Genomic DNA, 13,365 nt, shown 5'->3' on the forward strand with positions numbered 1-13,365 from the left:
TAGCCTCTTACCAGGCTGTCATGGATGGCCAGTTCCTGCTTGAGCAGTGCTAGTTCCTTCTCCAGGTTCTTGACCATTCTCTGCCGGGAAACATGGTAGGGTGGGGGCCAACAGGAAGGGTCATCAGAGAAGCTACCCTGTCTCTTCCACAGCAAGAGCACAATTCTTCATTCTGTGCCCAGACATCCCGGCCATTCCTGGATCCACAGGGTATGCTTTCAGCTTCTGTCGATTACCTCCCCACTGGTGACTCTTCCCCAACTGGGGTGAGTTCAGGGTCTGGGAGGACCTGAATAGTACCCTAGCCTTTGCTACTGCCTCAAAAGAGACAGCACAAGCTACAGGGCCACCTCAAACCCCAACTCCCAGGGGCCCCAAGCTTCTTCCAGTCTACCAGGATAATGGCCCTTTCGGTGCAGTCTATAGACTCCAGAATGCCTTCTCTTTTTTTGAGACAGAGTTTTGCTCTTGTTGCCCAGGCTGGAGTGCAATGGTGTGGTCTCAGCTCACTGCAACCTCCGCCTCCTGGGTTCAAGTGATTCTCTTGGCTCAGCCTACTGCGTAGCTGGGATTACAGTTGCCCACCACCACACCCAGCTAATTTTTATAATTTTAGTAGAGACATGGTTTCACTATGTTGGCCAGGTTGGTCTCAAACTCCGGACCTCAGGTGATCCGCCCACCTTAGCCTCCCACAGTGCTGGGATTACAGGCATGAGCCACCATACCCAGCACCAGAATGCTTTCTTTTTAGAGACAGGCTCTTGCTCTGTCCTCCAGGCTGGAGTGCAGTGTCACCATCATGGGTCACTGCAGCCTCAACCTCCTGGGCTCAAGCAATCCTCTCACCTCAGTCTCCTGAGTAGGTCATGCTACAGGTACACACTGCCATACCCAGCTAATTTTTGTAGAGACAGGGGTCCCACTATGTTGCCCGTGCTGGTTTCAAACTCGTGGGCTCAGGCAATCCTCTCGCCTCGGACTCCCAAAGGCTGGGATTACAGGTGTGAGCCATCGTGCCCGGCCTCCAGGATGCTTTCTATGCATGGTTATAACCCTCATCCTTTTACCCTCATCCTCACCAACCACTGCATGATCATATCACCACTCCCCAATGATAACCATGTATGTCACCTCTTATTTTTTATTTTTTATTTTTTTTTGAGATGGGGTCTCGCTCTGTTGCCCAGGCTGGAGTACAGTGGCGTGATCTCGGCTCACTGCAACCTCTGCCTCCCAGGTTCATGTGATTCTCCTGCCTCAGCCTCCCAAGTAGCTGGGATTATAGGCATACACCACCACGCCTAGCTAATTTTTGTATTTTTAGTAGAGACGGGGTTTTGCCATGTTGGCCAGGCTAGTCTCGAACTCTTGACGTCAGGTGATCTGCCCTCCTCAGCCTCCCAAAGTGCAGGGATTACAAGTGTGAGTCACTGTGACTGGCCTCACCTCTAATTTTTTGCTGCTTACAAACAATGCTGCAAGAACATTTTTGTATTCATATTTATGTCCTTAGATTTCTGCAGAAAAACACAGCGATCTATGAGGCTTTTGAGATCTGCCCCCATTACCTCTTTTCTGCTTCTCTTCCCTGGTGCACTCCAACCACTTCCACAAATTGGTATGCTTCTGCCTTTGCATTGCCTGTCCACTGCCCTGGAATTTTCTTCTCCTAGGTATTTCCAAGACTCATTCACTTACCTTCTGAAAATCTTTTTTCAAAAGCTTCTAAATTAGGTACACCACAATTACTCTTTAAAATTGTAATTCCAGCCAGGTGCGGTGGCTCAGCCCTGTAATCCTAGTACTTAGGGAGGCCGAGGCAGGTGGATCATCTGAGGTCAGGAGTTCAAGACCATCCTTATGAAATCTCGTCTCTACAAAAATTACAAAAATTGGCTGAGCATGGTGGCGTGTGCCTGTAATCCCAACTACTAGAGAGGCTAAGGCAGGAGAATGGCTTGAACCCGGGAGGTGGAGGTTGCAGGGAGGTGGAGGTTGCAGTGAGCTGAGACTATGCCATTGCACTCCAGTCTGAGCAATAGAGCGAGTCTCTGTCTCAAAATAAATAAATAAATAAATAATTGTAATTCCTTCTCCACCCCTGCAACATGCTTTAAAAATCTCTAATTTTTGGTCAGTCGTGGTGGCTCAAGCCTGTAATCCTAGCACTTTGGGAGGCCGAGACGGGCGGATCACAAGGTCAGGAGATTGAGACCATCCTGGCTAACACGGTGAAACCCCGTCTCTACTAAAAAAATACAAAACACTAGCCGGGCGAGGTGGCGGGTGCCTGTAGTCCCAGCTACTCCGGAGGCTGAGGCAGGAGAATGGCGTGAACCCGGGAGGCGGAGCTTGCAGTGAGCTGAGATCGGGCCACTGCACTCCAGCCTGGGCGACAGAGCGAGACTACATCTCAAAAAAAAAAAAAAATCTCTAATTTTTTTTTCATAGCACGTTTTGCCTTTTAACATACTCTAGATTAGTGTTGTCCAATAGAACTTTCTGCAATGATTGAAATGTCCATATTTGTGCTGCCCAGTATGGTAATGATGAGACACATACAGCTACTGAACACTTGAAATGTGGCTAGGGTGCCTGAAGAAGTAATTCTAATTTTAATTAATTTAAACAGCCACATTTGAGTAGCAGTTACTGTATTAAATAGCGAAGCTTTAGAACCTACCTATTTATTGTGATTATTATTACGCATCTCCCCTACTCCCATCAGACTGCAGGCTCAGAGATTTGTGTTTCTGTTCATGCAGTCAGGTATCCCAAGTGCTTTAAAAAGCACCTGGCACATAGTAAGCACTCCATAGATTTTAGGTAAGAAAATAAATGATACATTTCGAGAAGAATCGCTAAGTCATTTTATATTTGATATTTACTGGCTGAGTGTCTTCCCTAAAAGAGGCACAAGGAACTGCAAGCTGAGAACCCTTGCTGTGAACAGTAGAACTTCCTTTAGTTGTCATAAAAGGGCCACTGGAGGGAGCTCCTGACACCTGGATCCCGGGACTGGTAACCAAAACTGTGACCAGTCCACCGCCCCACCAAAGGCCTGCTGTACTCTAGCCCTCATCCAACCAGGTCACCTGGGCACTGAGGCCCATCTGCCCTCATATAGCAAGGGTCTACAGAACCCCTGGCATCCTGATGGCTCTGTGGCAATTCAGGTACAAAGCCTGGGACCCAAGGCATGTGACCAGTGTCCAGATGCTGGATCTGCCCCTCTGGGAAGCCCCACGAAGGTCTCCTTCAGGTGTGGACTTCCTGTGGGATCAATGGGAGAGATCTGGTGGCCAGTCTCACCTGTCCACATGCCCTCTTTCTCCCAGCTCTAGAAAATATATAATGGCCCAGCTATAGAAAGTTTGACTGAGCCATCAGGGGCCTCCAGCTCGATGACTCTGTTCAGCGAGGCACAGCAGAGCCAAACTTACATGTCTGGGCCAATCAGAAGGCGATATAGGAGGCCGGGTGCAGTGGCACATGCCTGTAATCCCAGCACTTTAGGAGGCCAAGGTGGGCAGATCACTTGAGGTCAGGAGTTCAAGACCAGCCCGGCCAACATGGCGAAACCCCGTCTCTACTAAAAATAAAAAATAAAAAATAGCTGGGCGCGGTGGCACATGACTGTAACCCCAGCTACTCAGAAGGCTGAGGCAGGAGAATTGCTTGAACCTGGGGCATAGGGGTTGCAGTGAGCTGAGATCACGCCACTGCACTCCAGCCTGGGCAACAGAGTGAGACCCTGTCTCAGAAACAACAACAACAACAAACAGGGCTTTTTTTAGATAGAAAAAAAAAATGCCTTGGAAAGAGCACAGACTCATGTAAGTTTCCTAATAGGCATTTTCATTATAAATGTAATGAGGATAATTCAGAGAATTCTGCTGAAGCTGCACATCAGGCTGTGGGGCAGCTCTTGGGTCAGGCTGCTTTCCAATTTTCATCCCACTGCAGCTTGCCGGTGTATCTTCTCTTGGCAGAGTGGGGTATACTAAGTTTCTCTCTGCTGGCTGTTTATGCCTGAGCCTCACAGCCCTTTACATCCCTTCACAGAATCACTGACTGGCAGAGTGGAGGGTCACTGGAGGTTATCAGGCCAACTTCCTTGTTCATAGAAGACGACCTTGAGGTTGAGAGGGTCTGAGCAACTCGCCACAGAGAGCTTGCGGTAGAGGTGGATTAGGAACCCAGTCTTCTGCCTTATAGCCAGCCCCATCAGCCAAAGAAATTCTGAAGACGCGATTCCACCCTCTTGAAAACAGGCGTCAATACAGAAGACAGTGCTGAAAATGACCTGAGAATACTGGCTACGGTCTAGGAAAGGCAGTAATAAAATAATGTTTCCACGTCTCTGTCAAGAACTCATGTTTGTAAAGAAGAATGCTTATCAGAAAGATTATACCCACATTCACACTGGATGGCACAGAGACTCACTCAGTTGTCCAGGGTCAACAGTGCAGATCTTGGAACAGAAATGACATGAAAAAGCATGATTCTCCAACTTCACCAGACACAGTGGCTCACACCTGTAATCCCAGCACTTTGGGAGGTTAAGAGGATCCCCTGAGCCCAGGAGCTCAAGACCATCCTGGGCAACATAGGGAGACCCCATCACTACAGAAAAAAAAAAAAAATTAGGCGTGGTGGTGCAGGCCTGCGGTCCCAGCTACTTGGGAGGCTGAGGTGGGAGAATTGCTTGAGCCCAGGCAGTTGAGGCTGCAGTGAGCCATGACAGTGCCACTGCACTCCAGCTTGGGTGACAAAGCAAGACCCTATCTAAAAAAAGATAATAAAAAATAAAAAACAGGGGCATGAAAAACCTTCAAGAAAGGTACAACACTCACCCAGCCAAGTTCACAGGTAGCAATGTTGATAATCCTAAGCTAAGGGAACGCCAAATAAGGAAAGATAAGAAGGCCGAGCATGTTGGCTCATGCTTGCAATCCCAGCACTTTGGGAGGCTGAGGCCAGAGGATCACGAGGTCAGGGGTTCAACACCAGCCTAACCAACACAATGAAACCCTGTCTCTACTAAAAATACATAAATTAGCTGGGGGTGGTGGCAGGTGCCTGTAATCCCAGCTACTTAGGAGGCTGAGGCAGGAGAATTGCTTGAACCTGGGAGGTGGAGGTTGCAGTGAGCCGAGATTGTGCCACTGCACTCCAGCCTGGGAGACAGAGCTAGACTCCATCTAAAACAAAACAAAAACAAAAAGCTAAGAAAATCTTCAAGAATACCGAAAAGCAGAAAAGCATACAAAATAATGCCATAAAACCTGGGCAAACTGCCCCAAAATTGACTTCAATGGCATGCTGTCATATTGGCTTCAAGGGTGGTTTTTTGGTTTGTTTGTTTGTTTAGACAGATTCTCCCTCTATTGCCCAGGCTGGAAATGCAGTGGCATGATCTCCATTCATTGCAACCACTGCCTCCCAGGCACAAGCGATTGTTGTGCCTCAGCCTCCCAAGTAGCTAGGAGTACAGGCATGCACCACTACACCCAGCTAATTTTTATATATTTTAGTAGAGATGGGGTTTCTCCATGTTGTCCAGGTTGGTCTTGCACTCCTGGCCTCAAGTGATCCGCCTGCCTCAGCCTCCCAAAGTGCTGGGATTACAGGCACGAGCCACGCTTTTTTAAGAAGTAAAACATTTCAGATAAATGTGAAGCTTCTGTATACCATGCTCCAAATCCACTCCCCTCCCATCCCAAAAGGAACCTCTGGCTTCGGTCTGTTTTTTTCACTCCCATGCATTTTTTCTTTTACTGCACACACATATATCCATTAATGATATCAGCATCTCTCCGCATGTTTTTATATGTGGTGTAAATAATAGAGACTATCATTTGGGCCACGTCAGGCATCTAGGTTTTTTCTCACTTGAGATTTATCCATTCAGGTAGCTCTAGCTCTGGCTCCCTCACCCCACAACTCATTTAGCTACTCCCCTGTTAAAGGATATTGATTATGTTTCTAATTTTTTTGCTATTACAGTTAAGTACTATAAAGAGTCACTATTTAATCATTATTACAATAAGTCTATAAAGAGACTTGTAGACTCTGTAGAAGAATGGTGCTCACAGTGCTTGTTTTAATAGTGACTTCTATAGTCTCTCACACATGTGAGAATGTCTCTAGACTATATATACCTAGAAGCAATACTGCTGCTCTGCAGAAGGGAGAGGAGTGCTAGTCAACATTTATTGAATATTTACCCCCTGACAGCACTATGCTAAGAGGTTTCTACACATTATCTCATTCTTCACAAGATCTCTTTGAGCATGGATTGTGTTATGTACCCAACTTACAAATGAAGAAACTGAGCCTTAGAAAGTGCAGCTATTTTGGCCAGGTGTGGTGGCTCACTCCTGTAATCCTGGCACTCTGGGAGGCCGAGGTAGGCAGATCATCTGAGGTCAGGAGTTTGAGACCAGCCTGGCCAACATGGTGAAACCCTGTCTCTACTAAAAATACAAAAATTAGCTCAGTGTGGTGGTATGCGCCTGTAGTCCCAGCTACTCGGGAGGCTGAAGCAAGAGAATGGCTTGAACCTGGGAGGTAGAGGTTGCAGTGAGCCGAGATTGTGCCACTGCACTCCAGCCTGGGTGACATAGGGAGACTGTCTCAAAAAAAAAAAAAAAAAAAAAAAAGTGTAGGTATTTTGCTGAGGCTATATACAGCTAGTGGAGGAAAGAGCAGGGTGCTAAACCCAGGAGAGCCCAATCCAGTCGCCATGGCCTTAACTAGGATGCCAGTGGTTCTCAAAGTGTGGCCCCAAGAGAGGATGCATCGGTGTCATAAAAGGGCCTAAAGAACTTACTAGAAATGGAATAGAAGCTGACCTTAAGACGAAAATTTTTTAAAAAGGAAAGAAAAAAAAGGGAATCTTCAGGCCCCACCCTAGACCCGCAGAATCAGAAACTCTGGGAATGGATCTAGTGACCTGTGGTTCAGCATCAATCAGGTGACTCTGATGCCTTGTCACATCTGAGAACCACTGCTCTAAGCTCCACTCCCTCCCCAATCTCCAAACCATGGGCTAGTTCTACAGAGCCACAGGGACTGTCATTTTCCTTCAGGATTTAGAATCTGAAACGTTTAACTGGTTTGTTGAGCTTAGGGCTTACAAATGCTCCTTTCTCCATGAGCTATGATTCCATAAGTATCTTAGAGGAAAGCCAGATTAACAATAAATGTGTTTTTACTACACCAGATGTTGCCAGAATGCTCCCCAAAGTGGTTGTATCAATTACACTTTGACCAGAAGTGGACAAGAGTTTCCATTTCTCCACATTCTCATCATCATTTTGTGTTGCCAAAAACATTCTATTTTTTGCTAATTTGAGGGTAGAATTCCACTGAGGTTTTAATTTGTATTTCCCTTGTTAATGGTGATGCTGAGCACTCCCTCTGATTGGCCAGCTCTGTTTTCTGGGAGGAAAGAGATTCTGTAGTGACACAGCCAGGTGATTCTGAAAGATGGTCCGCACCACTTTAGCCCTTAGCTCTAAGGAAACCTCATGTAGAAGCCTAGAGCACCCAGAGTTCCTGAAGCCTCACATGTGAATTGTTGGTGGCCTGACCTAGCCCTTTCACCCCATGACAGCCCCTAAGGGTCTCCAGGGACTCTGAAGACTCTGGCCAGTCCAGGAGTGGAAAGGGGCTGACCCAGGGCTGCATGGCGATCTTTGGTTGAGGCAGGAAGGGAAGCCTCGCCTGTGTGACCCAAGTAGCAAACCCACACACTTTCCCCACAGTGGGACACCTGCCCACAACCCCTGATGTACCTCAGCATCATACTTTTCATTGATGGCAGGCTCAGTGGTGACTAGCTTCATCCTGCTGGCAAATCTCAGTGAAGACAGCTGAAAAACAAAGCAGGTAGACGTCAGATGGCTTGCTACTAAAGTAAGACCCCAAGAGACCGGCCTTCTCAGAGACCTTGCCTGCCCTTTCCTGGCTCCATAGGCTCCCTTGTCAACCCATGTTTGTTCCCTTCCCCCAGAGGACATTGGCCAAAAGGGTTCTTGGGTATGAGGTCCCCATGAGAAGAGCAGGAAGGTGACAGAGGGCACATCCAGCAGCCTGGTCCTCGTCAGGCAAACTATGAGGATGCACACTGGTCTATTTCTTACACAAACCTGACTCTCTTCTACCTGTAGGCCTCTGCTCAGGTGACCCCTGCCTGGAGTACCCTTTTCTGTCCTCCTATGCTGTCTGCCTTCCTACGTTCCACTCTCTCTCCAAGACTCAGCTGAAAACCAGCTTCCTTCCTGAGCCCTCCTGGTTTTCCTTCACACGAAACGTCTCTGCCCCTTCCACAAACCACAGTGTTTCCCCTCCTTCATGCAATTTTCAGGGTCTAGATCAGCCATGTCCAACAGAGATAAAAATGCAAACTACAAATGTAAGCCATACATGTAATTTTATATTTTCTAGTACCATATAAGAAAAGTTAAAAAGAAGCAGGTGCAAATAATTTTAATATGTTTTATTTAAATTTTAACCCAAGATATCAAAAATATTATGATTTGTTTGTGGGGCTTTGTTTGTTTTGTTTTGTTCTTTTGAGACAGGGTGTTGCTCTGTCATCCAGGTTGGAGTGCAGTGGCACAATGTTAGCTCACTGCAGCCTCAACCTTCTGGGTTCAGGCAATCCTCCCACCTCAGCCTCCTGAGTAGCTGGGGCTACAGGTGTGAGCCACTGTACCTGGTCCCAAAATGTTATAATTTCAACATGTAATCAACATTTTAAAATTATTGAAATATTTTACCATCTGATATGGTTTGGATCTGTGTCCCCAGCCAAATCTCATGTTGAAATACAATCCCCAATGCTGGAGGTGGAGCCTGGTGGGAGGTGATTGGATCATGGGGGCAGACTTCCCCTTTGGTGGTGTTCTCAGGGTAGTGAGTGAGTTCTTATGAGATCTGGTCATTTCAACGTGTGGCACCTCCCTGCCCCTCACTTTCTTCCTCCTGCTCCTGTCATGCAAGACGTCTTCTCTTGCTTTGCCTTCCGCCATGAGTAAAAGCTCCCCGAGGCCACCCCCAAAGCAGATGCTGCCATGCTTCCTGTACAGCCTGTGGAACCATGAGCCAATTAAACCTCTTTTCTTTATAAAGTACCCAGTCTCAGGTGTGAGAACGGATTGATACACTTCTTTTTTTGTTGCTGGGTCTTTGAAATCTGGTGTGCATTTTACACTTGCATAACATGTCAGTCGGGACTAGCCACATCTGAGTGCTCCATAGCTACATGTGGCCAGTGGCTGCCGTAGTAGCCAGTGCAGGTCTAGCCCCTGAGCAGCATCTGCTCAAACTTTACCCTGTGAAGACTCCCCTGAGCCATTCCCCAGAGGGCAGATGCTCAGGCCCCCTGATGAATGACTCAGCAGTGTGGGTGGGAATGGGTAGTTCTGCTGCATTTGGAGGCAGGGGCCTCCAGCCACACATGCTGAGAAATGCTGCTCTGGGGCATGACCAATCTGTTAATGAAGCCTGGACTCTGCCCACCAGCCTCAGCCAAGTGTCCTCCCCACCATCCACAGGGAGTCTCCACAGGTTTGAGCTGAAAGGCTTCACTGCCGGCACAGGGATAGGCCCCTACCAGCCTCGTCCTCTGTATATACTTCCCTCAGGGACCTCTCTGCTGCCGAGCCACGAGGCCATGTCAGGACAGGAGGGGTACTGGGCTCTCTCAGCCTCCCTTCCGCAAGGCTTATGGCTATCATGTCTAACCCTGCATCCAACATTTGGGGCCTGGACTTCCCAGAGTGGCCTCAGCTTGCTCAGCCCTTCATTCTGTGAGAGAAGGGGCAGATAATGAGTAGGTAAGCTCATGCCAAGTTACGATAGGGCCAACCCTCCCACGGCGCTTGCTGTGGCCGGGCTCTGTTCTAAGTGTAGAGGCATGGTTGCTCATTTAATCTTCACAACTTCCTATAAAGTAGATGCATCATCAACCCAGTTTTATAGATGAGGACACTGAAACACAGGGAGGTCAAGTCACCCACTCACGGCCACAGAGCTGGTCTGTGGCCACACAGGAATTCAACTCAGGCACTCCAGCTCCCAAGTCTGTGCTCTTCACGGCTGGGAGCAGGACCGATAGGAAACCCATCCTAAAGACTGGGTGGGGCCTGGGAGGGGTCAGAAGAGTAGTTTGCCAGGTGATGGGGAAGGCATAAGGGCATCCTGATGGAGGAACAGTAGGCCCCAAGTGTGAGGGAGGCGAGAGCCAGGTCAACATCTCAGGCGGACTGAGACAATGACAGGGCGCTCTGGGAGGAGACTCAGTGGTACTGGCAGTGGAACTGAGAAGGGCCTTGAGGAATCATAGGCCTGGGGAATCAGTTTCTCAGGTAAGGCCAGCAAGTGGTAGGTGTGTGGTAAATGTCGAACCTGAAAGGAGGGAGGCATTAGAATGCTCATTAACCTTTGCTATTCAGTAATGAGGCTAAAAATTCAACTCAGCAGAGGTCTAAAATGTGTGTGTGTGCTGACTGGCCTCTATGTCTTTGGCCCATTGCTTGTGAATAGAGATATTTGCAAAATAGGTAAAATGAGACCACTAGGAAAGATAAATATCTGCATAGAAGCATGCTCCAAAATGGACTCTGGGGCCCAAGACACTAAGAGTGAATGATGCCTGCAGGGTCCCAGCAGAGTCTCTCTGGAGGGGTAGCCAGCCAAGGATAATTATGGCTGGAGGCCTTTGGGGCAGCTATGGGAGCAGGTCCAGATCCCATGCCTCACTGCTCGGATGTTAGCTCAGGGATGGAGGGCTCCTCCCTGGCAGTGACAAACAGCCAGGGGCCTCAGGAGGCAGGCCCAGAGATTCTAGCCTCAGGCCATGCTGGGCTATCTCGTATTTCAATGAATGATCCTGAAATGAGGAAGTAGGCTAGGAGTGGCTGACCCCTAAGTGGCCCAGAGGAAAGACTGAAAGGGCTCTTCCTTGGGCATCTACTCTGGTGGCTCAGAGCTCAGCCACTGACCCGCTGCGTGACCACCGACAGATCTCACAACTTCTCTGTAAGGTGAAGGGAGAGCTGCCTCGCTAAGGTGTATAATGTACAGAGCTGGTTCACAGCAAGCCCTCAGGAAGACGTCTCTGTCATTACAGGTGGTGTTGCTTCTGTGCAGGACCAAGTCAGACTCTCCTGCTCCAAGTATAGCAGCAAGTATGGCCATGTCCCATCCCTGTGGTTACTCACGCACACATGTACAATGTCACTGCGTAAAGCAACACAATCCATGATGAGAATAGTTTTCAAGTTTTAACATATTTGGAAAAGACAATCATTAGCTTTCATACGCCCAATATACCTTTCTCCCAAACCCCTGAGACTCCTCCAACAGCTCCTCTGGGCTCTGGGTTCGGTCCTGGGCAGAGAACCCAAGTGGTATATGGGCACAAGCCCCCGGAGACGGCGGGTACTAGGAGAGTTGTTTCCTGAGCTGTAACCATCACAGGAGGTGGGGATAAAGGGAGACAGGGAGCTTCTACTGTCTTGGAGGGCATCTTTCTTAACAAGGCAGCCAGGAAGCCTATTTCTTATGGCTCTTCTTAGGGTTCAACCATGTATTTTGTTTGTTTGTTTGTTTTTCCTTTTGAGATGGAGTCTTGCTCTGTCACCCAGGTTGGAGTTCAGTGGCCCAATCTCTGCTCACTATAACCTCTGCCTCCAGGGTTCAAGCGATTCTCCTGTCTCAGCCTCCCAAGTAACTGGGATTACAGGCGCCCACCACCATGCCCTGCTAATTTTTGTATTTTTAGTAGAGACAGGGTTTCACCATGTTGGCCAGGCTGGTCTCAAACTCCTTACCTCAAGGAGTGATCTGCCCACCTCAGCCTCCCAAAGTGCTGGGATTACAGGCATGAGCCATCATGCCTGGCCTCAACCATGCTTTTTATGCCATGAGACCAAGAAGTTCCAGAAGCCTTCCTCTGGGGATGCTGCCTGCACGTCAGCTGGAGCTCTCCTCCCCTACCTCCCAAGTCCCAGGGTGCTGGATGTACGACAGGAGCATTCTCCTTGGAAGCTGGGACAGTCCCTAATGCACACAGCTGGGAGACCCTGCAGGCATGTCTTGCCCTGAAGCATCTTTGGAAATAACCTGTTTCACCTAAGTAGATTATCCAGGTGACTGAAGTTTGCCTTAAACATCCACACTTGAAAAATAAAATGTCTAATGATAGCTTTTCTAACCTGTCTCTTGTGGGTTTTTTTGTTTTTGTTTTTGTTTTTTTGAGACATCTCGCTCTGTCACCAAGGCTGGAGTACAGTGGCACGATCTCGGCTCACTACAACCTCTGCCTCCCAGGTTCAAGCAATTCTCCTGCCTCAGCCTCCCGAGTAGCTAGGACCACAGGCGTGCACCACCATGCCCGGTTAATTTTTGTATTTTTAGTAGAGATAAGGTTTCACCATGTTGGTCAGGCTGGTCTCGAACTCCTGACCTCAGGTGATCCACCTGCTTCAGCCTCCTAAAGTGCTGGGATTACAGGCGTGAGCCACCGTGCCCGGCCCCTAATCTGTCTTATGTATGATGGGTGGCACTTCAGAGGAAGGTTGAGAAAGTCCCAGGCTGGAGGTGCTCAGCTGTGTGGACTCACCTGTGTCACTGAGCTAGACCTTTATTCCTGCCTCTAATTCTCACAGGCTTCTCCCTTCCCCAGGCCACCTGTGTCCTGCCACTTGGATAATCTCCCTGACTAATCCCACCTCTGGCCACAGCCCTCCCTGTGACAGATGCAGCCACCTGTAGGAGAACAGCCAAGGCCTCAGCTGGGCCACCAGGGCCCATTCAGCCCCTGTGATTTCTTTTATTCTTCTTGCTGAGAGCCCCCACCCCCGCAGCAGACAGATGTTCCTGGTGTGGGTCACATCTTCAGTCCCACTATTACCTCTGCCAGGAATACCTCCACTTATCCTACCACCAAGCCTTTAACCCCAGCCAGCTCAGTGCCCACCTTTCCCTACTCTAGCTTCAGGAAAAGTTCCCCATCACCCCCATCCTGGCCTCCTCTGAAGGTCTCCTCCTTCTGGGACTCACATTACTTAGGACCATGGCTTCTCTCTCTTTCTGGGTTGAGGATGCTGAGGCCCAAGGCCATTTATGACTAATTTCTACCAGGTTACGCCTCCTTACCATGGTGCACGTGGTAGGTGCTTAATACCATCTGCTCATACTGGCCTTATAACCACAGCCTGGAACCCTGTGGGGTTTTCAAGATGTTTAAACATGCCCGATTATAAAGAACAAGTGATCAATGATCTTTCTTGATCTCAATTCCAGGAGCAGCACCCCAGGAAACATGGTCCTTGTCTTCACAAAGCT

General features: G+C 48.6%; 1 protein-coding gene across 14 annotated transcripts in view; it reads right to left on the reverse strand.

Annotated features, from left to right (window-relative positions):
• Positions 1-13,365, reverse strand: part of LOC105480381 (kinesin family member 9) — a 59,351-nt gene that overhangs the window by 26,651 nt on the left and 19,335 nt on the right. For all 14 annotated transcript variants that reach the window (XR_011620038.1, XM_071091586.1, XM_071091584.1 and 11 more), the window contains 2 exons: positions 7,806-7,883; positions 12-80 (listed from right to left, as the gene is read on the reverse strand). Coding sequence is in view for 13 of the 14 variants with exons in the window: in XM_071091586.1 (XP_070947687.1) it covers positions 12-80; positions 7,806-7,883 (147 nt within the window). In the remaining variant the exon portion in view is untranslated. The remainder of the gene's footprint in view (positions 1-11; positions 81-7,805; positions 7,884-13,365) is intronic.

The sequence above is a fragment of the Macaca nemestrina genome, chromosome 2 (genome assembly GCF_043159975.1).
Source record: "Macaca nemestrina isolate mMacNem1 chromosome 2, mMacNem.hap1, whole genome shotgun sequence".
NCBI lineage: Eukaryota > Metazoa > Chordata > Mammalia > Primates > Cercopithecidae > Macaca > Macaca nemestrina.